This window comes from Lagenorhynchus albirostris, chromosome 14 (genome assembly GCF_949774975.1).
Source record: "Lagenorhynchus albirostris chromosome 14, mLagAlb1.1, whole genome shotgun sequence".
In the NCBI taxonomy this organism is placed as follows: Eukaryota; Metazoa; Chordata; class Mammalia; order Artiodactyla; family Delphinidae; genus Lagenorhynchus; species Lagenorhynchus albirostris.
In genome coordinates this window covers 71,959,734-71,985,811 of record NC_083108.1, presented here as the reverse complement: position 1 = coordinate 71,985,811, position 26,078 = coordinate 71,959,734, and the positions used below count along the sequence as shown (strand labels likewise).

General features: G+C 45.1%; 4 protein-coding genes and 1 pseudogene across 5 annotated transcripts; 3 read left to right on the top strand and 2 right to left on the bottom strand.

Moving 5' to 3' along the window:
- Positions 1-1,703: 1,703 nt before the first annotated feature.
- Positions 1,704-3,607, top strand: LOC132532307 (cytochrome c oxidase subunit 6A1, mitochondrial). The gene is made up of 3 exons (XM_060170678.1): positions 1,704-1,834; positions 1,980-2,122; positions 3,322-3,607. The coding sequence occupies exons 1-3, from the start codon at positions 1,735-1,737 to the stop codon at positions 3,403-3,405; spliced, it is 327 nt and encodes a 108-aa protein (XP_060026661.1). The 5' UTR covers positions 1,704-1,734; the 3' UTR covers positions 3,406-3,607.
- Positions 3,608-4,866: 1,259 nt separating this feature from the next.
- Positions 4,867-7,249, bottom strand: TRIAP1 (TP53 regulated inhibitor of apoptosis 1). The gene is made up of 2 exons (XM_060121464.1): positions 6,782-7,249; positions 4,867-5,827 (listed from the first exon to the last, which is right to left on the bottom strand). The coding sequence occupies exons 1-2, from the start codon at positions 6,959-6,961 to the stop codon at positions 5,744-5,746; spliced, it is 264 nt and encodes an 87-aa protein (XP_059977447.1). The 5' UTR covers positions 6,962-7,249; the 3' UTR covers positions 4,867-5,743.
- Positions 6,973-18,747, top strand: GATC (glutamyl-tRNA amidotransferase subunit C). The gene is made up of 4 exons (XM_060121461.1): positions 6,973-7,105; positions 7,201-7,373; positions 14,419-14,522; positions 18,029-18,747. Exons 1-4 carry the CDS (start codon positions 7,025-7,027, stop codon positions 18,079-18,081), a joined length of 411 nt encoding a protein of 136 aa, XP_059977444.1. The 5' UTR covers positions 6,973-7,024; the 3' UTR covers positions 18,082-18,747.
- Positions 14,553-17,344, top strand: LOC132504261 (heterogeneous nuclear ribonucleoprotein A1-like; annotated as a pseudogene).
- A 548-nt stretch (positions 18,748-19,295) lies between the features above and the next one.
- On the bottom strand, positions 19,296-25,940 carry SRSF9 (serine and arginine rich splicing factor 9). 2 transcript variants are annotated; one of them, XM_060121460.1, is made up of 4 exons: positions 25,619-25,936; positions 23,082-23,242; positions 21,406-21,578; positions 19,296-19,790 (listed from the first exon to the last, which is right to left on the bottom strand). In XM_060121460.1, exons 1-4 carry the CDS (start codon positions 25,804-25,806, stop codon positions 19,647-19,649), a joined length of 666 nt encoding a protein of 221 aa, XP_059977443.1. In that variant the 5' UTR covers positions 25,807-25,936; the 3' UTR covers positions 19,296-19,646. The 2 variants fall into 2 exon arrangements, 1 of the variants encoding a protein (XP_059977443.1); XR_009534809.1 differs by having other exon boundaries at positions 19,651-19,790; positions 21,159-21,578; positions 25,619-25,940.
- Between the last annotated feature and the right edge of the window lie 138 nt (positions 25,941-26,078).

Sequence of the window (26,078 nt, the reverse complement as noted above, 5' to 3'; positions counted from 1 at the left end):
TTTGTTGTATTGATGATTTTGGTTTCCTGGGCTGTCTAAACTCAGTCACTCAAAGCTTTGCAAATGCTGAGCATACCTGGCAATAACATCATAGGCATCATGCCTGAGAATGTACTGTGGGCCAAGCATACGACAGACAGAATCTTTACCTAGCACTACCACCCTGCAAGATGTATGAAAGTCCTATGAGAAAATAAACATTTGTTGAATTTTTAACATATCCCAGGCATTGGGCATTTTTCACTTAATCCTGTCTCTAACACTGAATTGTAAATTGCATGAGAGAGATCTTATAGCTCTTGCATACTACTGTGTACACCTGGCACATAGTAGTCACCGTAGTTAATATTTATTAAATGAACCATCATTATTATGGATAGAGGGTGAGTAACTTCCCCAGGTGGGGCTGTGTCTTAAATTATTGTTTGTCAGATAAAGGGATGAATAAGTGCATATTACATTCCCATTTTAGAAAAGAGGAACAGTTGGGGGCAGATCAGATTTGAACCCAGGATTTCCTGATCCTTGAGCTTGGACCCTTTCCATGGCTACACTGTGGGGCTTCACAGCCCCTCTGGCTGTGTTTGAGGATGCCTAGGGATTTGACAATCCTAATTTCACCATAACATGCAAAAACCCAGGCTACTCAGAGAAAGAAAGATCAGATTGTGAAGCTCTAGTAATACGATCCTAAATTTTTGTTTTCATGAAACTGCAGGACCTTAAAGCATTCGTTTTATCTAACTTGCTCAAGGTCATACAGGCTGTGAAGGATGGAAACAAAATGTGAATCCAGTCTTACCACGCCAGAGTCCCTGTTTATTCCTCTAAGTAGAGGTTCTTAACCTGGGGCACAGGACTCTTAGGGGGTGTCCGGATGTACTTTATAGTACCTTCTTCCCCCAACATTGTGTACTTAAACTGTGTGTGCTTCGGAGCAGCTGCATTTTTTGTGAGGGAAGGAGTCATAGCTTTCATTATATCCTTAAAGGAACCTATAGTCAAAAAGTTTACTTTCATTTTATCTTATGTATCTATTTTTTAACTTTTATTTTTAAAACTGTTTTTAGATGAGTAGAAGGAAGAAAAATGACAGGAGGGGTGGGAAAGAATTGTAGAGATAAAATATAACAGATGTCAATTGTTTCCCGTTGCTATTCATTCATTCAACAAATTTGTGTAGAGCACCTGTTACTTGCCAGGTACGATTCCAGAGTCTGGGGATGATGCAGTGGCAAAATCTTTTGACTCCCCTGATAGAACATAAACTCTGTGATGCCGACAAAATATTGTAATAATGATGATGACAATTATTATTATGTCCTGGTGCCATGAAAAAAACAGCGCAGAGTCAAAGGATAGGGAGGAGGGGAAATGGCATTTTAGATAGAGTGGTTTGTGCTCGGAACCTCCTGTTGCTGTCTACGGACTTCAACGAAGGGAGCGACCCCGGATGCCAGGGTGTCCTCCACAAACCTTTCTTTTGCGCTTAACCTCAGCAGGGTGCTGACCTTAGGGAGCAGGGAGTGCACGCAGGAGTGCGGAGCGCATGCTCCCTCTAGCTCTGCGGCTCCGAGCTTTCAGGCTAGGATTCTCCGGGCCGGGAGGACAGTGCGCAGGCTCCTCGGGTTAAAAGGCACCGCCCAATAGGAACTTCCTTTTGAGGTTCTGGCCCCGCCCCCAAAGCCAACTTTTCTGTTTCCGCTTCCGGCGCTGCGGCCGTTCTGGTGGAAGATGGCGGCGGCAGCTGTAGCCAGGGTTTCTGGGCTGCTAGGTCGTTCCCGGCTGCTGAGCCGGCCTATGTCGAGTGGCGCCCACGGCGAGGAGGGCTCAGGTACTGGGACTGGGTGCGCAGGGCGGGCCTCGGCCCCACTGGAGAGAAGAGCGACGGGACTGTGACCTTGGCTTGAGGCCTTGGGGGAGGGAGAGGAGACCCGGGCGTGTTACCGCCAGGCCTGAGCGTCGTGCCCCCTCTGCAGCTCGCATGTGGAAGTCTCTCACCTACTTAGTGGCGCTCCCCGGGGTGGGAGTGAGCATGCTGAACGTGTTCCTGAAGTCGCGCCACGGAGAGGAGGAGAGACCCGAGTTCGTCGCCTACCCCCATCTCCGCATCAGGTCCAAGGTACCCCTTGTAGTCTGTTCTAGTGTCTCTTCGCTTTTCATTCCAAATGCCAAGCTCTTCATTCTCTAAAAGCGTGGGTGCCGTGCGTGTAGTTTCTCATTTAATTTTCTCATTTTATTTTCTCCGGTCATATCTCACTGTCTTCTTCAAGGTCGTACGATAAGTGCCCTTCAGTTTTCCTTTCTCCGAGTCATCCCACCTTTTGCCTTCTGATACTGTTCTGAAACAGTTGTCGGTGGTACAAAACCTGGAGATTTGGGAAACTCCCTTAGACTGGCGAAGTCGGAAGGCGGTTCACCTTTCTAAAACCTGGGCATCTGGAAGCTACTAGCTGCATAATGAAGAGATTGACAGCTTCTGTTCACCTCTGTGCTAGTTATCATCCCAACTATGTCATCCTTTGGCTATTGATGCAGATATATTATAAAGTTATTACCTCACTTAGCCCAGGTAGGACTGGAAAATTAAGCAGGATCCTTAGATCCAGAAAGAATTTTTGAGTCTGAGCGCCACTCCCACCCTTGTACAATAGAATTAGAAGCCGTGCAGTAAGGTTTCTTAACGTCAGTACTATTGACATTTCGGGCTGGATAATTCTCTTTGGGGTGAGGAGGGGCTGTCCTGTGAGTTATAGGATGTTTAGCAGCATCTTTGACCTCTAACCACTAGGTGCTAGTATACGCTTCTCTCCCCAAGATGTCTCCATATACTGGCTTACGTCCCCACAGGGGCAGAATCATCCTGGGCTGGAAATCACTGCCCTAGAGCAATGCTTTTCAAAAGTAGCATGCAAAATAACTGAGGGTATGTTGCAGTTTCCAATCCAGAGATTTGTTTCAGGTCCAGAAATCTGCATTTAAGTAACATTCTCTGCCCCCATACCCACCTCTACCACTTTGATACAGGTGGTGGGAGGATTGCACTTTCAGAAACACAGCACTGATGTACAGTTACCAGCGAGAGGCTTTTGAGTAACGAACTTGAGCTTGCTTTTCATACTGTCTACTTTACGGGCTCCCCTGGAATTTATAAGAGCTCTCTTAAATTATGGGAGGGCTGAAATATGCCAGTAGTTAAAGGACTAATTTCCATTTTGTTTTTATGTATTATCTGTGACTCACCCTACTTTAGGCAGTTCGTGGTAGTGTTGTTTCTGAACTATTTTCTGGAATTGCTTAATTGACATCTTCACTCCACAGCCCTTTCCCTGGGGAGATGGTAACCATACCCTATTCCATAACTCTCACGTGAATCCGCTTCCAACTGGCTATGAAGACGAATAAAGAGAACCTGGGCCATTACCCAGTGGGGACCACAGCACTGGTTTGGACCATTACTCTGCACGCATGGACCAGAAAAGTGTTCGAGACCTTAAGCTCACCTTCTTGTATCCAGTGATGACCATTATACTTGATGACCATTATACTGATCTTCCGTCCCTTTGCTTATGGCAGGAGATGGCTTAAATAAATAATTCAGTCATGAGCTGAGAGTTGCATTCTTTGGTGGTGTTTTTCCCCTCAGAAATTAACATTGATGTTATTTCTATTTCTGCAGTGAAGGTCTGCGGCTGCTGTTTACCGTGTTTCAGGTCCAATTCAGGCCTCCAAATAACAATGTTTGTAACAGGCCTGGCATTGGTTTCTTGTGCCTGGGGTGGGTAAAGCAGATACCACAAGTCAAGCTAATTAAGGGTCAAAACTGGGTCCTGGCAGACTTCAGGTGGCAAAGACACCAGCATTTGCTGAAGAATTCTCCCTATAGTCAGATAATTTTCTCCAAAGATGTCAAGTTCTCATCTTGGGTCATCTCTCAGCTCCCTTAAGGCTGGAAGGCTGGAAGGGTCAGAAATTTTTGGAGAAATAAAGGCAGTGTGACACATTTCTGCATAGAGAACTGGCTTTGTTTCTGGAATTAAAACCTTCCTGTAGCCATAGGAATTAGGAGAGATCACCATTAAAGAGCAATAAAGATTTCCTCTTCAAAATTTAAAACCTTTTAAGTAGTTGAGATAGTGGGAGCCATTTTATGGGCAGGATAAAGTCAAAATAGCATGAGGAACAATCAGAAAAAAATTATTCCCTCAGTAGCAATTATAATAACATTTGTTTTATTCTCAAGGCTCAACCAGACAGTTTTGTGGTAAGATTCAAGAGCCTATAAGGTTTTACTGGCTTGTGGGCAGGCTTATTTCAGGACAGTTATACTTAACTCCAGCTTGCTGCCTGGACTCCCTCAACTGGGTTCCAGATATCTTTTGTATAATGGACCTTAACCTGTCAAAATATAAATGCAGAATGTATTGCAATGACATGAAGGACTGGTCACATTAAATATGAAGTTATTAATTGGTAAAGTGGAGAAGAGATAATAGGATCTAGGACTTCTGTAAATCAAGTTTCATACTATATGGGCACATAAAAAAAACTGAACCACATTACTCAAGATATGCAATTGTGGAGACTACATGATATTCTAAAGTGTGTAAGTGCTCACCTGATCCTGACATTTTTTGGGGTGCCATTATATAAACATTTTAAGATATCTGTGTAGCTTACTGTGGAAATTTTAGAAATCAGTGGTTTCCATTTGCTATACGATACTACCTAGCTTAGATAAATCTTCATTTTAAAATGATAAAAAAAAACTCCCCCCAGTGTATATATGGGATGTGTGGGGTTACAGGGTGGTAGTTCCATAAAGTGCGCTGAGTTTCAGGGGCAAATAATGATAGAAACTAAATGTTACAGTTTGTTCCATCTTCACGATTACAGGCATTACAGGGCAGGGTGGGTGAAGGAGGCAAATAAAGTGAACTCTTTTCTCTCCCCATTTAACCAGATGCAGCATTTTGGCACTTTTATGATACACAGATTGACTTAATTCATTTACTTAAGTTGAAAGCTGGCAACAGCAAATCTTTGCAATTTAGGATCCTCCTGCATAGCCACTCCAAGGATCTTAATTGCTGAACTACACCATGAACTCTGAGATGGTGTTCACAGTGTTCTTGAAGCTTTCACCTCTTATGAGATCTGACACTTCTTCTTAAGGTAGGGAACTGTTAAAAGCTGTCTTCCTCTTGGCTAACCCAGTCCATCAGCAATCATAACAGTTAAGTTACTATATAAAAATAAAACTGAAAAAAATAAAACTGCTCCCAAGCATTGATCAAAACTGTTGTGCTGGAAACCCTTTCCAAAGCATTATCTCCGGAGAGAAAAGAGAGATCCTAACCAGTTGCTTCCATGAACAGTAACCCCAGTACAGTGTACAAGTAATGCCCTTCGAAGCATAACTCAGGCAACCTTGGTCATCCTGACAACCTTATCAGCATTTACATACAAGATACATTTAAAACCGATCCCAGACCAAGTATTGCAACCATAATCCCATTATTTAGCACATTAAGTTCCTGCTGATGCCAAAGCCAGAAATTTCAAAGCAAAGAGTGATTTTTTTCATCACCTTTTACAAATGAGAGAAAAATATCAAGGAGGACAGGAAACTCCTCTCTCCTACATTCATCAAATCGATGCTATCTTCACAGCTTTAACTGGCACGATCCAGAGTCCTCAATTTCCTGATTTGAGGAGTCCATTTTCAAGGTGACTGTCAAGGTCAAGAAGAGCTTTCAGGCTTTTCTTTGCCATGGCCCATGAACTCCAGTCCTTCGATAGGAATCTCCTTCTCCTTTATTGCTTTCTGATGGAAGAAAACACATGATAAAGGTCCACATGGAGCCTGAGGACCAAACTTTATAAATATGATGGTACAAAAGTAAATCCGACTGGACCATAAGGACTACCAAACATGATTCAAACCCCATGCTTTTTAACATAAGTAAGATTACAAAGAAATTAACTGTAAAACCAGAGAGATTGGAAGGAGTTAACATCAAAATTCAGAAGTGGAATTTAAACAGTATCACCACTCTATTGTGACAGACACAAGTTCAAATCAGTCCCAGGACTTACTGGCTATGTAACTTTGATCAAGCCTAACTTTCCTATCTATATTGGGTAAAGACAGCAGCTCCACCTGGAATTACTGAGGATGTTTTTTAAGTTAACTAATTGGGAGTGCCTTGCCCAGGGCTGTTATTACGATTCAGATCAGTTTCACATTCACTGGGCTGGAATGCAGATGTTCTGGCTAGTCAAGAGAGAATAAAATAGGCCAATGAAGGGAATATAACAAAAGGAGATCCTCCATAATGTCTAACAGGCCAGAGAGGCTAACACCCCTCCTTATCCCTCAGCAATATTGGAAAAGTGCACCACCGCAAAATCCAAGGAAACTTGATTCTAGTGAACTTCGACTAATCACTTCCTATTTCTGGGCGTGAGTGTTCCATGCATAAAATACGAATAACTATACCCACTTTGCAAGTTCAGGTTGAGCACCAAATGAACCAAAGAATGTTACTGGGCTCCGTAAAAAGTAAAGTGCTGCAAAAATATTTAACCTTGCCATTCGGAAAGATACCAGGCAGCCTTGGTGACGGTAGGGGAGAGAACTACTGTCACTGGTCTCATCGAGGCTTTTCTTTACCCTGCCAGTCCCAAAGCCCTCAAGATACGATGCGTGAGGCCAGGGACACCGTAGAGAGAAGCCGGTGCCTGGGGTAGAGGCGAGAGGACCCGGGCCTCAGCTCACCTGAACACACTGCTGGTAGCGCTTGAAGAGGTCGGTGCACGGGTCCCCGGAGCAGTCCCCCTTGAGGAATTTCTCGGCAAACCAGCGATTGAAACACTGGTCGTACTCACGCTTCATGTCGGTGCAAGCCTCCCCTACACTGTTCATGGCGTCGGCGGTGGCGGCGCTCTCGGATGTCATCACTTTTAAGCGCGTCGCTAGGCTTTACGAGAGGACGCACTACGGGGGCCGAGAAGGAGAGAAATGTGGACGCGGGCAGTGTGGCTGGGCCTTCGAGCGTCGGCGGGCGGGCGCCGGGGCTTCCCCTCCAAGGCCGATCCTCAGGTAGAGGCCGGGGCGTCTAGGCGGGTGCCGAAGCGGGGCGGGAGGCGGAGCAGGCCCCACCTGTGACCCAAGCCCTCCGCCTCATCCTCCCCCAGGGAAGCCGCCGGGTCACGGCCGAGCTGATCGAGCACCTGGAGCGGCTAGCGCTTGTGGACTTCGGCAGCCAAGAGGCCGTGGCACGGCTGGAGAAAGCCATCGCCTTCGCCGACCGGCTTCGCGCCGTGGACACGGACGGGGTGGAGCCCATGGAGTCAGTTCTGGAGGACAGGTAAGCTCGCGACTACGGCCCTCCAAGCCTTGCCTGCGGCGCCTTCGCTCCCAGTTAAGATGAAGATTAGTGTCTCATTTCACAGCAGCGAGATGCGAGAACTTGCCCACGGTCACCCCGCGGGTGCTTTCACTCTTTCCCTTGTTCATTATGGATCCTGTCCCTCCCTTGTAGAATCCTCGATGGCTCCCAGTGTAACTAGGAACAAAATCCGAACTGCTAAGCTTCACTTTCGAGGCCCAACTTCCTAGAGTCTCTCCCTACCGCACCGAAGTACTGCTTTTATCCTTCCAACCACATTGGCTTCTTTACCGTTTCTCCAACACGCCAGATTCGTTGCTCCTCTAGGATCTTTGCATTAACTCCTTATCCTGTCTGGTTTTCTTTTTTTGGCCGTGCGGCATGCGGGATCGTAGTTCCCAGACCAGGGATCGAACCCGCGATCCCTTCAGTGGAAGCGCGGAGTCTTAACCACTGGACCACCAGGGAAGTCCCAGGGTTTTCTTCTAATATTTTTCTTGATAATCTTATTTTTGTTGATTTGTAATGTTTCTTGTTAATAGAATGTGAGCTCATGTCTGATTTCCTTGCTGCTGAATTCCTGTCTCAAAAATTTTAAATGTACATATTTTCTGACCTCGTGGTTCCCTATGGAAATATCTGTGAAAGTGCATCAAGATGTGTTCACAAGCGCCCAGGGTATGCAAATCTGTTTATAATACAAAACAACAGAAAAGAAACAGACCCCAGAAACATTCTAAGTGTCCTTCATGGCTAAATACATCATCATAGTACGCTGGAATATTTGGCAGTTAAAAATAATGAAATACTATATGCTGATATGGAAAGGTCTCCAAGATATACTTAATAAAAAAGGCAAAAAAAAAAAAAAGGCAAAGTTCATGACATCGTGTATGGTATTATCGATACTTTATGTGTAATCTATTTTATATACTCTGGTATATGCATTAAGTTTTGTTTTGTTCCCGGAAAGGGCATGCAAGAAACTATTAACGATGGTTAGTGTTAAAGAAGATGGAATGCAGAGGGAAGTTTTCTTGTTTGTTTGTTTTTTAGCTGTGTTGGGTCTTCGTTGCTGCGTGCCGGCTTTCTCTAGTTGTGGCAAGCGGGGGCTACTCTTTGTTGCGCTGCGTGGCTTATTGTCGTGGCTTCTCTTGTTGCGGAGCACGGGCTGTAGGCGCGTGGGCTTCAGTAGTTGTGGCACACGGGCTCAGTAGTTGTGGCACATGGGCTTAGTTGCTCCGTGGCATGTGGGACCTTCCTGGGCCAGGGCTCAAACCTGTGTCCCCTGCATTGGCAGGCGGATTCTTAACCACTGCGCCACCAGGGAAGCCTAGAGGGAAGTTTTAACTTTTCATTTTACACCTAGGGCCCAAAACACAAATGCCTAAGGGGGCAGAGTAATAACCCAAGTAGTGAAGTAGTGTAATGAAACAGGGAGGGGTGGGTCTTTGACAAAGCAGCTTATGAATACTAAAAGGGTGCAGCCTCTACCCACCTCTACCAATTTTTGCCAAATCTTACTACATTTTAAAAGAAAATGATCTTTTTTGAAAAGCAGACTTGTTTGCTGTTTGGGACTGCAGCTTCTTAGAAAGGATGGGTATGTAGCCTATAAAGATATGGGCAGTCTACAACTCTGTCCTAGCCTTTTTCTGATGGAATTTTTAAAAATAAACTCCTGGTACAGGTGGGAGAAAGAAAGCTGCCATTAGTCAATGCCGGTAGGGAGAGCCACACTTATCTGTAACCATAACCTTCAGGTAAAGTGCTTGCTAGCCTCGTGGTCTCACTCCAGTCTTTTTTTTTTTTTTTTTTGCGATACGCGGGCCTCTCACCGTTGTGGCCTCTCCCGTTGCGGAGCACAGGCTCCTGACACACAGGCTCAGCAGCCATGGCTCACGGGCCCAGCCGCACCGCAGCATGTGGGATCTTCCCAGACTGGGGCACGAACCCGTGTCCCCTGCATCGGCAGGCAGACTCTCAACCACTGCGCCACCAGGGAAGCCCTCACTCCAGTCTTTGATTCCTTCAAATCCTCTATTTTGTAATCTTGATGCTTAGGTCTAGGAGGGTTAACCAATTTGCCCAAAGTTACAGTGTTTCAAAACAGAAATCTGATGTCATTCTCTTACCCAAGCCCTTCAGGTGGCTTCCTAGTGCTCTTTAGGATAAAAAGGAAAGCTTCACCATAGCCTGTGGGGCATCATTTAACCAAGCTTCTGCCCACTTCTTCAAGACATCGCTTTCCCAGAGCTCTCCATTCTTTCTCCTTGTTAGAATTCTGGGCTCTTGCCTTTACCCCCATCTCAGCCCATGCATTCCTTTTTTTTTTTTTTTTTTTTTTTTTGGCCTCACTGTGCGGCATGCAGGATCTTAGTTTCCTAACTAGGGATCAAACCCGTATTCCCTGCAGTGGAAGCGTGGGATCTTAACCACTGGACTGCCAGGGAAGTCCCCACATTCCTTTTTTTTTTTTTTGCCTACTTAATTTCCTTTCTTCAGATTTCAACTGCCACTTCCTCAAGGAAGTTTTCATTCTTCTGTATTGAGTCAGGTTCTCTTTCAGGACCTGTGGCTCTCATGGTATTCAAAAGAGCTGTAATTTTACATGTATTTATACATGTATTTAATTGATATTTGATTCTCTGCCCCTCTCCTACTGCTCGTCCACCTCACAGGAAGCATGTCTGTTATTGCTCATCTTCATCTAGCACTGAGCAGACACTCAGTAAATGTTTGTTGAATGTTCTTTATTATCTATGGGAAAGGTGGGAATAGAGTGCAAAGAGCAGTCAGAATTTCCCAAGGCATCTAGAGGGTAACTATAAAGAAATGCAACTATTATTCAGGGAAGAGTTTGTGGAAAAGATGAAGAGGGATTTGGTTCTGGTAACTGGAATAGTGACTTAGTATTCAGTGATTTGCAATCTTGCCATAAATTAGGAAACCAGTTTGGGGTAATGATTCTATTTTAGATGTGACATTTGTAGGATTTTCATGTTTTGAATGTACTGCCTTCACTGACATTTGAAATGGAACCCAGTTAAGTGAAGACAAGTGTTAAATGGTTTTAGGTGATAGCCACACTAGCTGTAAAGGTCCTGACTGGCTAACAGAAATCTCTTGGCCCATTAATAACCTATCATTTGTTTTGAGCTAAAAAGCATTAGCATGCTTATGTACCAGACACTGAGATTTTATATGCGTTATATCTCAGTAATCACATATAATCCCGAAAGGCAAATACTAGTATCTCTTTCATAGATGAAGAAACCAAGGCTCAGAAAGGTTATGTAACCTGCGTCAAAGTTTCACAGGTATTACGAGGAGAATCCAGGACTTGGAACTCAGAGCTTCTCTCAAATACTGCTCTAGATATGCCCTCTAAAGTCAGCCCCAGGAATTCCCTGGCAGGCCTGTGGTTAGGACTCGGTGCTTTCACTGCTGGGGCCCGGGTTCAATCCCTGGTCGGGGAACTAAGATCCCACCAGCCTCGTGGCGCAGCCAAAAAAATCAATCAATCAATCAATAATAAAGTCAGCCCCTAGAAACTTTATCCTTTTTCATCTCAGATCCAGAGACTGACTCAGGTGACATCTCTGACTGCAGCCAAATAACTTCAATGCTTAGGACGTCCCTCAGAGCCTTATTTGCCAAATCGATTAGCTCTCATTTCAGTCCGCATGAAACTAGAAATAAATTAAAAGGCTTGTAGATGGAAGTAGAGTGGTGCCCAGAGAAACAACTCCTGGCAGCCTGATAGCAGGGAAGAGGCAGAAAGAAACTAATACAACAGCAGAACTGTTCCATTGGTCAGCCCAAGGGCCAACAGAGGCACTTCTTCTGCCATGCTGCCATAGTGCTTTCCATGAAATTAAACGCATTTCCCTCAATTACTGGTTTAAGTGCCTTGTCTGTGAGCTTTAGAGGGCAGGGATTTCTAATTCACAGTCAAAAGTTTTCTCAACCAGGGTCTTTCATCTGATTGAGGACACAGAAAGATCAATGGACTCTTTTTTCAAGTCTCCCAAGGATGGTACATAACTAACAAGTAGCCCAGATGCATAGAAGTTGTCCTACGTATCTGGACTAAATGCTCTTATAATAGAACCCTGACTGAGAAAGATGAGGTGAGGTAGACATTCAGTCAGTTATAATTGATAGGCACTTAAAGAGCTCATCTGGTCTTGTTTGGTGTTTTATTCATGATTCCAAGGTCAAGAAAAGTTAAGCGACTTGCCAAGTGAGGGGTCTGCTTGGTGTGCCACCCTCAGAGACCCTGTGTTCAGTAGCCTGTGTTTAAGAAAATAGGGAGGTGTGGACTTATTCTACAAACAACTCCATCTTAAATAGTAATTAGGTGGAAATGTGTGATATTTAAAGAGGTGAATTTTGTCTTTCTGGAAATGTCACTTAATAGGAAACCCAATTACCAAATGAGTGAACAAATCAATTGCTACCTACTGTTGGGAAGCAGTAGCTTTTAACCACCTCTTGGCAGTAGTATAGTCTTTTTTGTCAAAATCTCCAAACGCCCAGGAACAATTAGCAGCCTCCAGTCCCTATGGACTGGGAGGGTTGTGAGTGATTATAGCAGGTTAAGTGCATAGGTATTCTCTGAATGAGTAGTGGGGACTGAGGTGTATCCCGGGGTGTACAAACTCTTTTTGAAAAAAGAGCAGGTGCTATTCAGCGCCCACCTTCTGTTGCCCTAAGAATGCAAGCCCAGCATTACCAGACCTTTTTTAAACATCATTTCATTTAATTGTCCCAGCAATTCTCTGAAGCATTTTACAAACAAGGAAACTGATACATGGAAAGGATAAGTAACTTGCATACAGGCCACGTGCAGCTCTGGGGTTTGAATTCTGCAGTGATTCAGGAGCCCAGTCTCTTAGCCATTTTGTTATATTGCCCAACAGAAATATAAACCCCAGAAAGTCCAGTGGTCACCTTTGCAGATTACTTTTATTTTTGTTCTCCAAGTTTCCTTGAATGAGTATGAGTGCATAATCCTTGTATGGTAAAAAAAAAAAAAAAAAAATCTAGTGCGACCTTCACTTTTTTTGGCAAGAAGCTTAAGGTCTTAGAAAGATCATACTTGTTCAAGGTGACGCATTAAGACGGTGCCAGTCCTGGAATAGAGTCCAGCTTTCCACTCTTTGCACCATGAATAAGTGTTTATCGTGTCTTGCCCAGGGCTGGGTGCCCCAAAGAAATAGAAGAACCAATCCTTTCCTAAAACAATCTTACCATTACAACTTGGCCTTCTATGCAGCCTTTACCCAGATGTTCATGTCACACCCTTGCGCCATTGTCCCATTAGGTTTAGCCTGCAGTCTATGTCTGGCTCAGAGCAGAAAGAGCTTGGCTGCTACCCTCTTAGTGATTGAGCAGACTGCTTATTTTTCAGCCCAGGTATCTGGAAGCCAACTCAAACCTCTTGTCATGCACTTTTAAACCTTAAAACAGTAGTGAAGCCCCACAGATGTGTTCAACTCCTGTTTGGTTTCACTAGTTTGCCATCTGGATAGTTTAATGAAACCACTAAGCCCCGAAAACAGTGTGAGATTCTTGAGCTATGTTCGTGGTACATCTTGCAAGGGCAGGTACTTTTACATCCACAAAGGTGGTTGCGATGAAAAAAGCACTCATCTTAGGGGTACCAGAACCGGGCTCGGATCCCAGTCCTGTCACTTAGCAGCTTAGGTTATTTATAACCAATCTTGAGCAAGTTTCTGCACCTTGCTTATTTCCCATCACTCCCCCCAATCCAGCTGTTTCTTTTTTTTTAAGTGTATACATATATTTTTAAAAATTATTATTTATTTTTGGCTGTGTTGGGTCTTCGTTTCTGTGCGAGGGCTTTCTCTATTGCGGCAAGCGGGGGCCACTCTTCATCGCGGTGCACGGGCCTCTCACTATCGCGGCCTCTCTTGTTGCAGAGCACAGGCTCCAGACGCGCAGGCTCAGTAGTTGTGGCTCACGGGCCTAGTTGCTCCGCGGCATGTGGGATCTTCCCAGACCGGGGCTCGAACCTGTGTCCCCTGCATTGGCAGGCAGATTCCCAACCACTGCGCCAGCAGGGAAGCCCTAAAGTGTATACATATTTTTAAAATATTTATTTATTTGGCTATGCTGGGTCTTACATGGGATCTTCATTGCTGTGTGCAGGATCTTTAGTTGTGGCATGGGGGCTCTTCTTTTTTTTTAATTAACTTATTTATTTTTTCTGCGTTGGTCTTTGTTGCTGCGTGTGGGCTTTCTCTAGTTGCACTGAGGAGCTACTCTTCATTGTGGTACGTGAGCTTCTCATTGCAGTGGCTTGTCTTGTTGCGGATCACAGGCTCAGTATTATGGCACACGGCTTAGTTGCTGTGCGGCACGTGGGATCTTCCCCGACCAGGGCTCGAACCCGTGTCCCCTGCATTGGCAGGCGGATTCTTAACCACTGTGCCACCAGGGAAGCCCGGCATGTAGGCTCTAAGTTGTGGCATGTGGGAGCTAGTTCCCTGACCAGGGATTGAACCTGGGCCCCCTGCATTGGCAGCGCAGAGCCTTAACCACTGGACCAGCGGGGAAGTCCTAACCCAGCTGTTCCTTGATCATGGTTAAGGAGTGACATCACCTGTTCTGAGGACCTGTCTCTCACCCAGGCTGGGTTAGGTCCCCCTATCTAGTCCCTTGGCGAGCATTGCTTACCTCTGTTAGATTTAATATATTATACTGTAATTGCCTTCTTACCTATCTCCGCCAAAAGCAACTTACCCATAGTAATCATAAAAAATATTAAACATATCAATCCTGAGGAATAATTACCACTTACCTCACAGGGTTCTTGGGAGAATCTATAAATGGTAGGCTGTTATTTGGTCTGCTGTTGAGTACAACTCCTCCATCTTTGAGCAGTGACTATAACTCAAGAACATGCTGCTCCCTTGTTCTCCCGTACTTGACCCTCTCCACCCATGCCCTAGAAGCCATGTTCTGAGAAGGTAACCTTAAACTTCTGGTTTTGTAGATGTCTGTACTTGAGATCCGACAATGTGGTAGAAGGCAACTGTGCTGAAGAACTACTACAAAACTCCCATCGCGTTGTGGAGGAGTATTTTGTGGCTCCCCCAGGTATGTGTTGCCCAAAAATGGCTTAACAGACTGTCCCACACTAAACTAAGAATGCAGTAAGAACTGTGAGGCCCAGATTTGCTATGTGAAAGCACTTTGACAAGTATAAAGTGGCAAAAGGGTGAGGGAAGTCAAAAGGTAAAAACTTCCAGTTATAAGTTAAATAAGTCCTAGGGATATAATGTACAGCATGGTGACTCTAGGATGTTAACTAATCATATCATGGTAATCATTTTGCAATATACACATGTATCAAATCATTGTGTTACACACCTTAAACTTATACAATGTATGTCAATTATCTCAATAAAACTGGAAATTAAAAAAACACATGGAGATTACTCCTTTCTGCTTGTGGACGCCGCTGAGTAAGCATCGTTGACGTCTCCCCCACCACCCTCCACTGCCGTCACGTCTAAGTCAGAGTCACCCAAAGAGCCCGAACAGCTGCGGAAGCTCTTCATCGGAGGTTTGAGCTTTGAAACAACCGATGAGAGTCTGAGGAGCCATTTTGAGCAGTGGGGAACGCTCACAGATTGTGTGGTAATGAGGGATCCAAACACCACACGCTCCAGAGGCTTCAGGTTTGTCACATATGCCACTGTGGAGGAGGTGGATGTGGCCATGAATGCAAGGCCACACAAGGTGGATGGAACCAAAGAGGGCCGTCTCAAGAGAAGATTCTCAAAGAGCTGGTGCCCACTTAACTGTGAAAAAGATTTTTGTTGGTGGCATTAAAGAAGACACTGAAGAACATCATCTAAGAGATTATTTTGAACAGTATGGGAAAATTGAAGTGATTGAAATCATGACTGATTGAGGCAGCGGCAAAAGAGAAGCTTTGCTTTCGTAACCTTTGATGATCATGACTCTGTAGACAAGATTGTCATTCAGAAATACCACATTGTGAATGGCCAAAACTGTGAAGTAAGGAAAGCCCTATCTAAGCAAGAGATGGCTAGTGCCTCATCCAGCCAAAGAGGTCGAAGTGGTTCTGGAAACTTTGGTGGTGGTCATGGAGGTGGTTTTGGTGGGAATGACAACTTTGGTCGTGGAGGAAACTTCAGTGGTCAAGGTGGCTTTGGTGGCAGCCGCGGTGGTGGTGGATATGGTGGCAGTGGGGATGGCTATGATGGATTTGGTAATGATGGAAGCAATTTTGGAGGTGGTGGAAGCTACAATGATTTTGGCAGTTACAACAATCAATCTTCAAATTTTGGACCCATGAAAGGAGGAAACTTTGGAGGCAGAAGTTCTGGCCCCTGTGGTGGTGGAGGCCAATACTTTGCCAAACCCCAAAACCAAGGTGGCTATGGCGGTTCCAGCAGCAGCAGTAGCTACGGCAGTGGCAGGAGGTTTTGATTACTGCCAGGAAACAACGCTTAGCAGGAGAGGAGAGCCAGAGAAGTGACAGGGAAGCTACAGGTTACAACAGATTTGTGAGCTCAGCCAAGCACAGTGGTGGCAGGGCCTAGCTGCTACAAAGAAGACATGTTTTAGACAATACTCACATGTATGGGCAAAAAAAACTCGAGGACTGTATTTGTGACTAATTGTATAACAGGTTATTTTAGTTTCTGTTCTGTGGAAAGTGTAAAGCATTCCAACAAAGGGTTTTAATGTAGTTTTTTTTTTTTTGCACCCATGCTGTTGATTGCTAAATGTAATAGTCTGATCATGATGCTGAATAAATGTGTTTTTTTAAATGTGCTGTATAAAGTTAGTCTACCCTGAAGCCATTTTGGTAAACTACCCCAACAGTGTGAAGTTAGTATTCCTTCAGGGTGATGGCCAGGTTCCATTCAAAATTTATTTACAACCTGCTTTGGTGGAGAAGCTACTGTCTTCCGAAACCTTGGTGTAGTTGAACTGACAGTTACTGTGTTGTGACCTGGAGTTCACCATGAAAAGGGTCACCCAAGCCAAGTCATGGAGTTTTTTGATTATTAATATAGGATTGTTGGCACATCCTATGCAATATATCTAAATTGGATTATGGTACCAGATATAGATGGGAGTGAAGCTTGTGTATCATCCATTATCATGTGTAATAAACAATTTAATACCCTCTTGAAAAAAAAAATACATGTATTAATAACAACAAAAAACAAAGTATATACAGGTGGTGACACTAAGGTGGCAGTAGATTCCAGGGTCACATTCACCTCTAGGGGCCAGGTGTTAACAGGAATGAGCAAAACAAAAACAGGACCGAGGCAGGGAGAGATGTGTAGAGTGGCAAATCTGGAGCTCAAGCTATGCCTAAAGGGGCAGCTGGCATGCGCTGCTTCTCATTCAGTGCCAGGCAGGAATGGGAGCCCATTTTCCCAGAGAACCTGGACATCTGGCATTTTGTGTGCTATTTCCCAAATTTTAAGTGTTAATTCAAGATTTAAAAAAATACCATGAAAATAAAACATACCTGCTGCAAGCCAGGTGCATCCTGTGATCAATCTGCAACCCCTAGTGTGGAGATTTGCATCTTTAAACCTCACTGTAACTATTTTAAAACTCTGGGCCAATAATAAAACTCAGAACCTTGGGTAGCTGAACTGCAGATAGGTGAGCCCTCAGAGCTGCTGCACCCCTCTGGACATTGGGGAATGGGACTAGCCTAAGCACTCCAGGTAGATGGCTTTCCAAGTGCCAGCTTCAAGTTCAGAAGATGTCCCTCAGTGGAGAACCATCGTGAGCAGCCTCCAGAGACAAACATCAGTCCTCTGGCTCAGGGAATACCTCTTTGATCAAGACCAACCAATTAAAGAAAAGCTCTGGTTGAAGCAAGGATGGGAAGGAAAGCTAAAAAAATTTTGAGCTCGGACTTCCCTGGTGGCGCAGTGGTTGAGAGTCCGCCTGCCAATGCAGGGGACACGGGTTCATGCCCCGGTCCGGGAAGATCCCACATGCCGCGGAGCGGCTGGGCCCGTGAGCCATGGTCGCTGAGCCTGCGCGTCCGGAGCCTGTGCTCCGCAGCGGGAGAGGCCGCAACAGTGAGAGGCCCGCGTACCGCAAAAAAAAATTTTGAGCTCATGCCTCTGATTAACTGAACCACCTCAGTTAACTGTGGAGAGAAATAAGATTTTATAATCTCTCAATCTCAGTGTCTGATAGTTGTTGCTGTTTCAGCAGACACATCCATTGATCACATGTGCTGTTTCTCAAATGTGCTGTTTCTCAAATGTGCTGTTTCTCACATGTGCTGTTTCTCAAATAGTTGTGTCAGACTTTGCTTCTTGGGAAAAACTGAGTTCACAGTCATAGTCTCTCCGTCCTCTCCCATATGCATATAAATGTCCAATTAACCTGTCTCTGTTACTTACTGAAAAGTGTGCATTGATTACGCTTCACTTATAACTGGTTCTTTCAGATCATAATTAGAAAAACAGTGTAATAGCTACACTTATTTCCACTGCTTATTTTTCATAACAAACCAGTTAGCTCAGTGTAGAGCCAGTTGGAAAGCAGGCTCAACTATAACATTCCTTTTTGTTATTGTTTTCAAACAGGTAATATCTCTTGGCCAAAGCTGGATGAAAAAGAGCCCTTCTCACACTGCTGAGTAGCTATTCTGGGAAGGGGTGCCCTCTAAAAACGTGGAAGTGCAATGACTATTTTGTTACGAACACTAATGTTCCCACTTCCTTCAGTCACCTGAAAAAAGTGATGGTTAAGTATCTCTTAGTAACTAACTCTTTTGAAGACAGAACTGGGAAAGATCTAGCCAAAATAAGGCAAATAGTCCCTGATGCCAACGGAAGTAGAAGGTATTGCCAGTTTCCAAGGAAATGGATCAAGTGTACTCACAGGCTGTTTTGTACGGAAGATTTTATCCCCTCCCCAAAAGACTGTCTACCAAACTGCATTTAAGTGAATTTTTCTATTATGTAACTGTTAGACATTGCATCTGATCACTATGTGACAACTTGAGTTGTCCTTTTCAGTTGCTGCTTCCATTGACTTGAGCAGCCTTTTATCTTTACTGAACACACTTAAATTTGTTCTTGGGTACCCACTTTGCTCCAAGCAGAGGGCTGACTTCCTGCTAAGGTTAGGAGGCAGCTTTGGGAGGTGATGGATATGTTTATGGCCTTCATGGTTGTGATTTCATGTGTGTATACTTAACCCCAAACTCACTGAGTTGTATACATTAAATGTACAGCTTTTTACAGGTCAACTGTATTTCAATAAAGTGGTCTAAAAAAAAAAAACTAGTGCTGGGCCTGTGACAAGGTAGGCCCCCTGCCCCATGATTACTGAACTGAACAGAATCCCAAGACAGTGGGGTTTTTTGTTTGGGGGTTTGTTTTGTTTTTTAAAGCTCAGATACCAGGGACAAATGAGACAAATTTAGGAGTGAAAGTGATAGAACCAAAACTTTTTTGGTTTTTTTTTTTTCCCTAACCAACTGCCAAAGTTGGTTTTGGCTAAGAATTTCCCAATGATCTTTATGCTGGTGCCCACTTTTAAAAGTCTGTTTTTAGCCTTCCCATTCCCTTCCCCTATCTGCAATGCGCCCTCTTTTCTTTAAAGCAGCTTAATTTACACAGTTGGCCTTGAATTATAAGAGAACCCTGAACCTGCCCTTGGGATTGAAGTTCTCAGACCACCATCAGAGCAACATCTTTATCCCCAAATAAAGTAATCCACTCCTGCTCCTTACCAGCTGGGTACAAGCTGCCACTACAACTCAATGATTTTTTTTTTTTTTTTTTTACTATATCAGTGTGCCTGTTTGGTGAAATCTATGAACGTAATTAAGGACAATCACACATGTCAATTACTAAACGTTTAAAATATATTTCTAAACAGAATGGGCCGACTTAAGTCACAGTAACAGCTGATCTCCGTAGAAGAGCAACCCACAAAGATACAGCACTGTTTTTTTTCCCATCATCAGGGGTGAAAAATATACAACTTGTTTCTGAACCAAAACCATAATTTCCGCAGTTAAAAATGTTTCACTGCTAATATGGCCCTGGTAGAAATTATGTAGTTTTATTTCCTTAAAAAAAAAAAATTAAAAAAATGTCCTAAGACACTAAATCATCAATCTGGAATGTAGATTCTGAGCACAAAGCAGCTCAGTTCACCTAAAAAATAAAGAAAAAATTCCCATCACCTGTCTCAGTAGGGTCTGAAAGGAGAGAAGTAGTGTGGGGAACCCCTGCTTTGGTATGGAGAGTCACGGCCCCTTGACCCAGACCGAGACCGTGAGTAGCCATAGCTGGTGCTTCTCTCTGGATAAACGCGTATGTAGGAAGTTTCACCCTGAAATTTAAACAAAAGGTAAAGGAAAAAATAAGACCCAGAAGAATAAAGCACACCAACACCTAACATGGCTGCCTAACAATAATAGTTAAGTATTGAGCATTTACTGTTTGCTTGGCACAATGCTATCTCATTAAACCCTCGCAATAGTGCAGGAGGTAGGTATTCTTGTCCAAGGTGACACAAATAAATGGCAACTCGATTACGTGGTAAATAACTCAGCTACTAGCTACTACTGTTAACATATCTGAATTCCTGCCACTAACCCCCAGAATCTGACCTGGGCTAGATGCTTAGTTATCTTCATAATTTAGCTTCCTGGCAACTTTTTTTTTTTTTTTTTTTTTGCAGTACGCGGGCCTCTCACTGTTGTGGCCTCTCCCGTTGCGGAGCACAGGCTCCAGACGCACAGGCTCGGCGGCCATGGCTCACGGGCCCAGCCGCTCCACGGCATGTGGGATCTTCCCAGACCGGGGCACGAACCCGAGTCCCCTGCATCGGCAGGCAGACTCTCAACCACTGCGCCACGAGGGAAGCCCCTAGCAAGTCTTTTAAGATAATTATTGTGACTATTTTGCATATAGAGGAACCAGGGTTCGGAGTAGGTCGGCTAAGATTTTAATAAGCAGCAGAGAAGTCATGTCCAGGCAGGCCTACCTCCAGGCCCTTTGCCCTCAGCCAGCATTCTCAGATCTAAAGACCCTAAGATGAAAGAAGCCAGATGCTTTTTCCCTCAGTGAAGTCAGTAATTTGATTACCCTTACTGAGACCCTGCTTTGTAGTATAACTGACGACCAGGTGCTGTTTTGTTTCTGCTGCAAATTCAAGTCTTAGAGGACAGTCTGAGCAAAAGCACTGTCAACCCAGGCAGCCTCCAAGCCATAAAGTTAGGGAATTATATGAATCCTTAGAAAAAGAAATGGGCCCAGAAATTCATGTCCCCAGACATCCCTAAACCCCATAGCAAGTCAGGACAGGATAACCAGAAAAAATGTCCAATTGGTGGTCTGGTATCTGGTCTCAGTGGTATCAGAGGAATAGTCACCATTTGAATCAGACTGAGATCCAAAGCAGCAGCCACCTACTTGAAAGGAAGTACATGAAGAACTAAGTCCCCAGGGTGAGGTGATGAACAACAAGAAAATGCCAAGGGCTCAGGTTTCAAAGAGGCTCCTGCATCACTTTGGGAAAGACACAGTGAAGTGACAACTCAGCCCCAGTAGCAGTACCTAGAAGGGCTGAGATGATGAGGTTGGCTTGCAGAGCCCAGACTAGACCCAAAGGAGGGAGAGCCATAATAATTAGGTTCATGGAGGGACACTGCAGATTAAGCCAGTTGTGAAAGGGTGTTATCATGGAATAGCTCACCACATTATGACAGACTGCACCAGTATTCTTTCCAGGTTAAAAATACTATGACTGCAGACTTCTCTCTGTTATGACCCTGCAGGGCTTAGGCATGATGAATTCCTTGGCTTTGTCCACGTAAGATAGATCTTTAATGGTATTGTGAGGTCCTCAAATGGCAAACGCATGGCCTGTTGCTACTTCTGCTAGGTCAGCTTCAGGTGGAGTGGTCTAGGTACAAGCTCCTCAACAGAAGGTGGGGACCCACCTCATGAGAGCGGAATTTGGTGTCATCCAGTTTACGCAGGGCATATTCCATGTCTTCTTTTCTGAGATATTCAACCATCCCCATTCCATCTTTCTGCACATCTGCGTAACAGACATCCCCAGCTTCTCGCATATGATCTTTCAGGTCCTGCCAGCTGCCTGATGGAGGAAGTCCTAGGCACAGAGAACATAAGAAAAGAGGCCATATCCTTCATCTATGTTAAGAGCCATCAAGACCTAGGGTCCCTTCTCCATCAATCACTACTTTTAAATCCTGAGGGTCCCCAAATCACAAATTTTAATAAGGGACACAAAACCAGAGAAGAACACTAAAGTATGTGTGGTAAACCACCATAAGAAGCTGGTCCTAGGATAATCTTCCAGAGACCAAGCCTTTCCGACAGACCAAGAAGTTCATCCCGTTATAGGTTTAGTACCTCTAAGAATTCAGAGCCTCTCTTTCTTTGTCCTTCATAATTAATAACAAACTCCCAAGACTTTGAGTTCTAATTTTTTCCATTATGAAATTTATCGGTACCAATTATTTCTTGCCTGACTGGGTTCCCAGGACATGGGAATTTTGAAACCATCCAATAAAATAACCAAAGTGTAGCTGAAGTAACACAACAAAAATCTAAAGTTTGTTTTCTTGTAGGTGTGAATGACTGACAAACTAGACAAAGTACCTCTTAAAAGATCACCAACACTCTTCAATACAGTAGGGGAAAAGGTAAGACTCAGACGCTAAAACTAGTCGGGAGTCATACAACCCTACCTGATGTCATGAAAGGGAAATGTGCTCCTGCTCTCAAAGGCTGTGTTTACCGCTCACAGCTCAGGACTGCAGCCATTTCCTAATAGTTTTCTAAGCAGGATTTCAGAGCAGCATGGAGAGAAAAAAAGATATGTATGACATCCTGAAGGAGGGAATAGAGTTCTGGGGTTAAAAAATTACAAAGGGACACAGATAGGCAGATACCGACAGTATCACTCTCAAGCACCATGGGAGTCTGATGTGACTGTGTGACATTCACATCTAAGACAGTGCCAGGCTCCTCAATACACTTCACTCCACCAGGGCCCTAAAACACCCCTGCAGTGTGCAAAAGGCCCCAGGTTTTTACCAGTGTGTTAATATTTCAAAAAGATGCATAAACCTCTGAGCTTAGCATTTCATCACTTGTCAACACTAGACATTTCGTTCTATACTTTGCAATACAATCACTAAGACTCCCAAGTTGTAGTTTTGGTTTCTTTTTTACATAATTCCAAAACCACCACAAAATATGGCCTATTTTAGGATCCAAGGCTAGGTAATTTGTTCAAATCTGGCTTCTGCAATGTCTTTCTAGCAAGTCCGACACCAGGGTACATTCCAAAAGAAAATGTCTTTAGAATTCCAGCTCAAGGGGTTTTGCCATCTTCCCTTTCAACGCTAGAAAACTCCATTATAAGAAGAAAGTTTATGTTCTATCAAGGCTGCACTATCAGTGCAATTTCATTGGCAAGGTACCTGCCTCACTGGCAGGGCTTCAGACTGTCACTGTGCATGGGCTGTTGAAAAGAAAACCCCACACATCCCACGCACTGAAGAATAACAGCTAACATTTCTTGGAGGCCAGACTCTGTGCTAAGTATTTTACATGCATCATCTTATTTAGTTTGAAAGGAACATACCTGAAACAAGAACTCGGAAATCAGATCTTCTTGTAGGAGGCCCATTCCTCCCACCACGGGGCCACCCACCCCGACCTCCGTAAGTCCTGGGGAACTCCACACGAAGCCGGCACTGGCCATAATCATAACCATTCCTTCCATAAATTGCATCCTCAGCATCTCTGCAAAGAAAAGTTTGGAGTTAGTGCTACTCAGGAGGGCCAACCGACTTCCCAGTGAGGAACATGAGTAACAAGAATAAAAAGAAAACCTCAAGTGAGAAAACAAACAAAAGAACAAAAACCCGGAACTTGATGCACTACTGCTTTGGTTTGAAGACCTTTCATGATATTGGAATTAAACTTTACAGCTGTCACACACAGGGTTCTCTAGGTATGAAATGATAATGAATAGATAAACAGATAAGAGAACTAATTCAGAAAAAAATAAACTGTTGACAGATGACTGATTTTGCCAATAAAAGTGTTTCTCTAACCTTGGTGAGCTGTTTCTCAAAACGCACACCACACACTAGTTCTTTAATATTCTTCCTCAAGGCCTAGTACATTCAGGTCTATAGAAAGAAAAACCCATTTAAAAAGAGGTAAGGCTCAAAAGACAAATGCAAATTAGTGTTTTGTGAGGAATATGGAATTCCTTCAAGTGTACCTTTTCAGCATGGTTTGGAGGACTAAGTTGTCAAAACCACTCTGGGTACAGTTTCATCAAAAGAGGTAAATATCCAATAAAGTAATACTTTAAAGTCTTTCCTAGGGCTCTAGGAGAGTTAGGAACACCAAGCTGGTTCTCCAATATTGATAGGAGAGAGAATGCCCTCAGAGGGTGAGAGGACAAACAGCTGAAGACATACTAATGAAGGCAGCATTCAGTTGTCACAGGCACATAAACACTAATCAAGATTCCTGTCCCAGGATTAAGAGCAAGGAGGACCACATCCAGTTCAACCCTAGCTATATTCATAATACAGTGAGAGAGAGGCAGAACTGCCAGGGTTTAAGACTGAATAAAAACTGTCCTCAGTTCAAATCATCCTCCTGCTACGTACTAGGAGTTGTCTCTGGGTAAGTATGTGATCAAGATTTTACATGTGAATGTAATATGCCTGTCTCACAGGGTTTTTGTAAGGATTAAATAAGATACTACGTGTGCAGTGCTTTGCTTGAAACTTGGCATCTAGTGATAGCAAAAGATAGCTTTTCATTATGAAAGGAATGAGGGAAAAGACGACATACCATACAGTAAGTTTGTATTCGGCAGGGCAGTAGATTCAAATCCTACCTTCCCTAGTACCCTTCCCTTTCATCAACTCTAAATCCTGTTACCTCATCTGAAAATGTGATTAGTAGCACCTAGTTTATAGACTGTTGAAAATGCTAAATAATACATAGTATGGCACATGACACATAGCAACTTAAGAAACACGGGAACTGTTACTAATTAATATAACAACCTTTTCCAGTTTAGGTGTGTGTGAAAATGCCTAGTTCCATTTTTTAAGGCAAATGGCAAGACACTAGGAATGAGCTCCGTCAGAGTCTTCAGCCATCAAAGCCTCAGGGTACATCCAGCCTCCTCATCCTCAGACGCTGCCCCTTGCCTCGTATCACCCACGGTGGGCAGGACACCCCACGGGCAGTCCTCCTAGTGAAGCCCGCAGGGCGCAGACTAGGCAAAGCGCTCCCTCTGCCAGTGCTGGAAACCAGCGAGCGGGCTCCGATTTACCCCGAGTGTAGTAACCAACACAGTGCGAACCAACAAGCGCAGTGTTGAAAGTTACCAGGCCTTTTCTGGGGCAAGGGCCGACACTCTTTGCAAAGTCACAAAGACCCCCTTCGAGCCGGTTTCGGGATCTAGAGCTTCCACATCCTCGGGGCCCTTAGCATCTAGCGGTGCCTCCCTTATTAGAGAAGGAATAGTGAAATCAGAGACCCCCATCAGACTGTTCTACAAGTTTTCCCAAATCCCTGACGCTTTTATCAGAACGAGGCCCTGGCCGTGTGGGGCGGGGCGCGCGTGGATGGAGATCCGTTCCATCAAGGAGCCCCCCTATACGCCCTCCAAAGGCATCCACACCCCGGCACTGTGCGCCCCACAACGGCGAGTCCCAGCTGCGGGGAGGAGTGGGCAGGGAGGGCGACCCTTCCCTCCTCACCCAGTCCTCTCCGGGCCGGCTCAGGGGCCAAGCTTCCCAAGCCCTGGGCCGCTTTCTCCGAAGGGTGCCTGTCCTGCCGCGAGGGAGAGAACCGGCATCTGTACCATCCCTGAGGTCGGTCTGGGTGGGCCTGGGCCCTCCCAAGACCCGGCTTTTGTGTTTCTAAGTAAAAAAAAAAATTATAGAGGAAGTGACGGAGCAAAGAGCAAAGGACTGCCCGGAGCCCCGCGGCGAGAGGAGGCCTCAGCCTCCACCCGGGGGCGCCGTGAGGGGTCTGCGGCGAGGGGGGAGGGGAAGCCCTGGAAAGGAGCGGGGAGAGGAGAGAAGGCGGGGGCCCGGGGCGTCGGGCCGGCCGGCGGGCTGGCGGGCGGCGCGGGGCCCTCACCGCGGGTCCTCGAAGCGCACGAAGGCGAAGGGCACGAGGCCGTGCCGGTTCTTTAGCTCGATGTCGCGGATGCGGCCGTACTTGTAGAAGAGGTCCTCCAAGTCCTTCTCGCGCACGTCGGTCGGAAGGTTCCCCACGTAGATGCGTCCGTCGCCCTCGCCGCCGCGCTCGTCCGCCCAGCCCGACATCCGCACCGCGCGACGCCGCGGGCCTGCCGCAGCCCACGTCCCCGCCGCAGCCTCAGCCGGGGTCCCCCCGCAGCGTCCCCGCGGGCTCGGAGGCGCTCAGCCGCACAGCATTGTGGGAACAGGAACGGAAGCGAAAGGGTCGGAGGAGGCAAAAGGAATCCTCTTAAAGGGGACGCGGCTGCGACGACTGCGCGTGCGCTTGCGCCCCCTGTAGGTGCAAAGGGGGTTGGGGGGCGACAACCGGGAGAGAGCTTGGAGTCAGGCGATTTGGA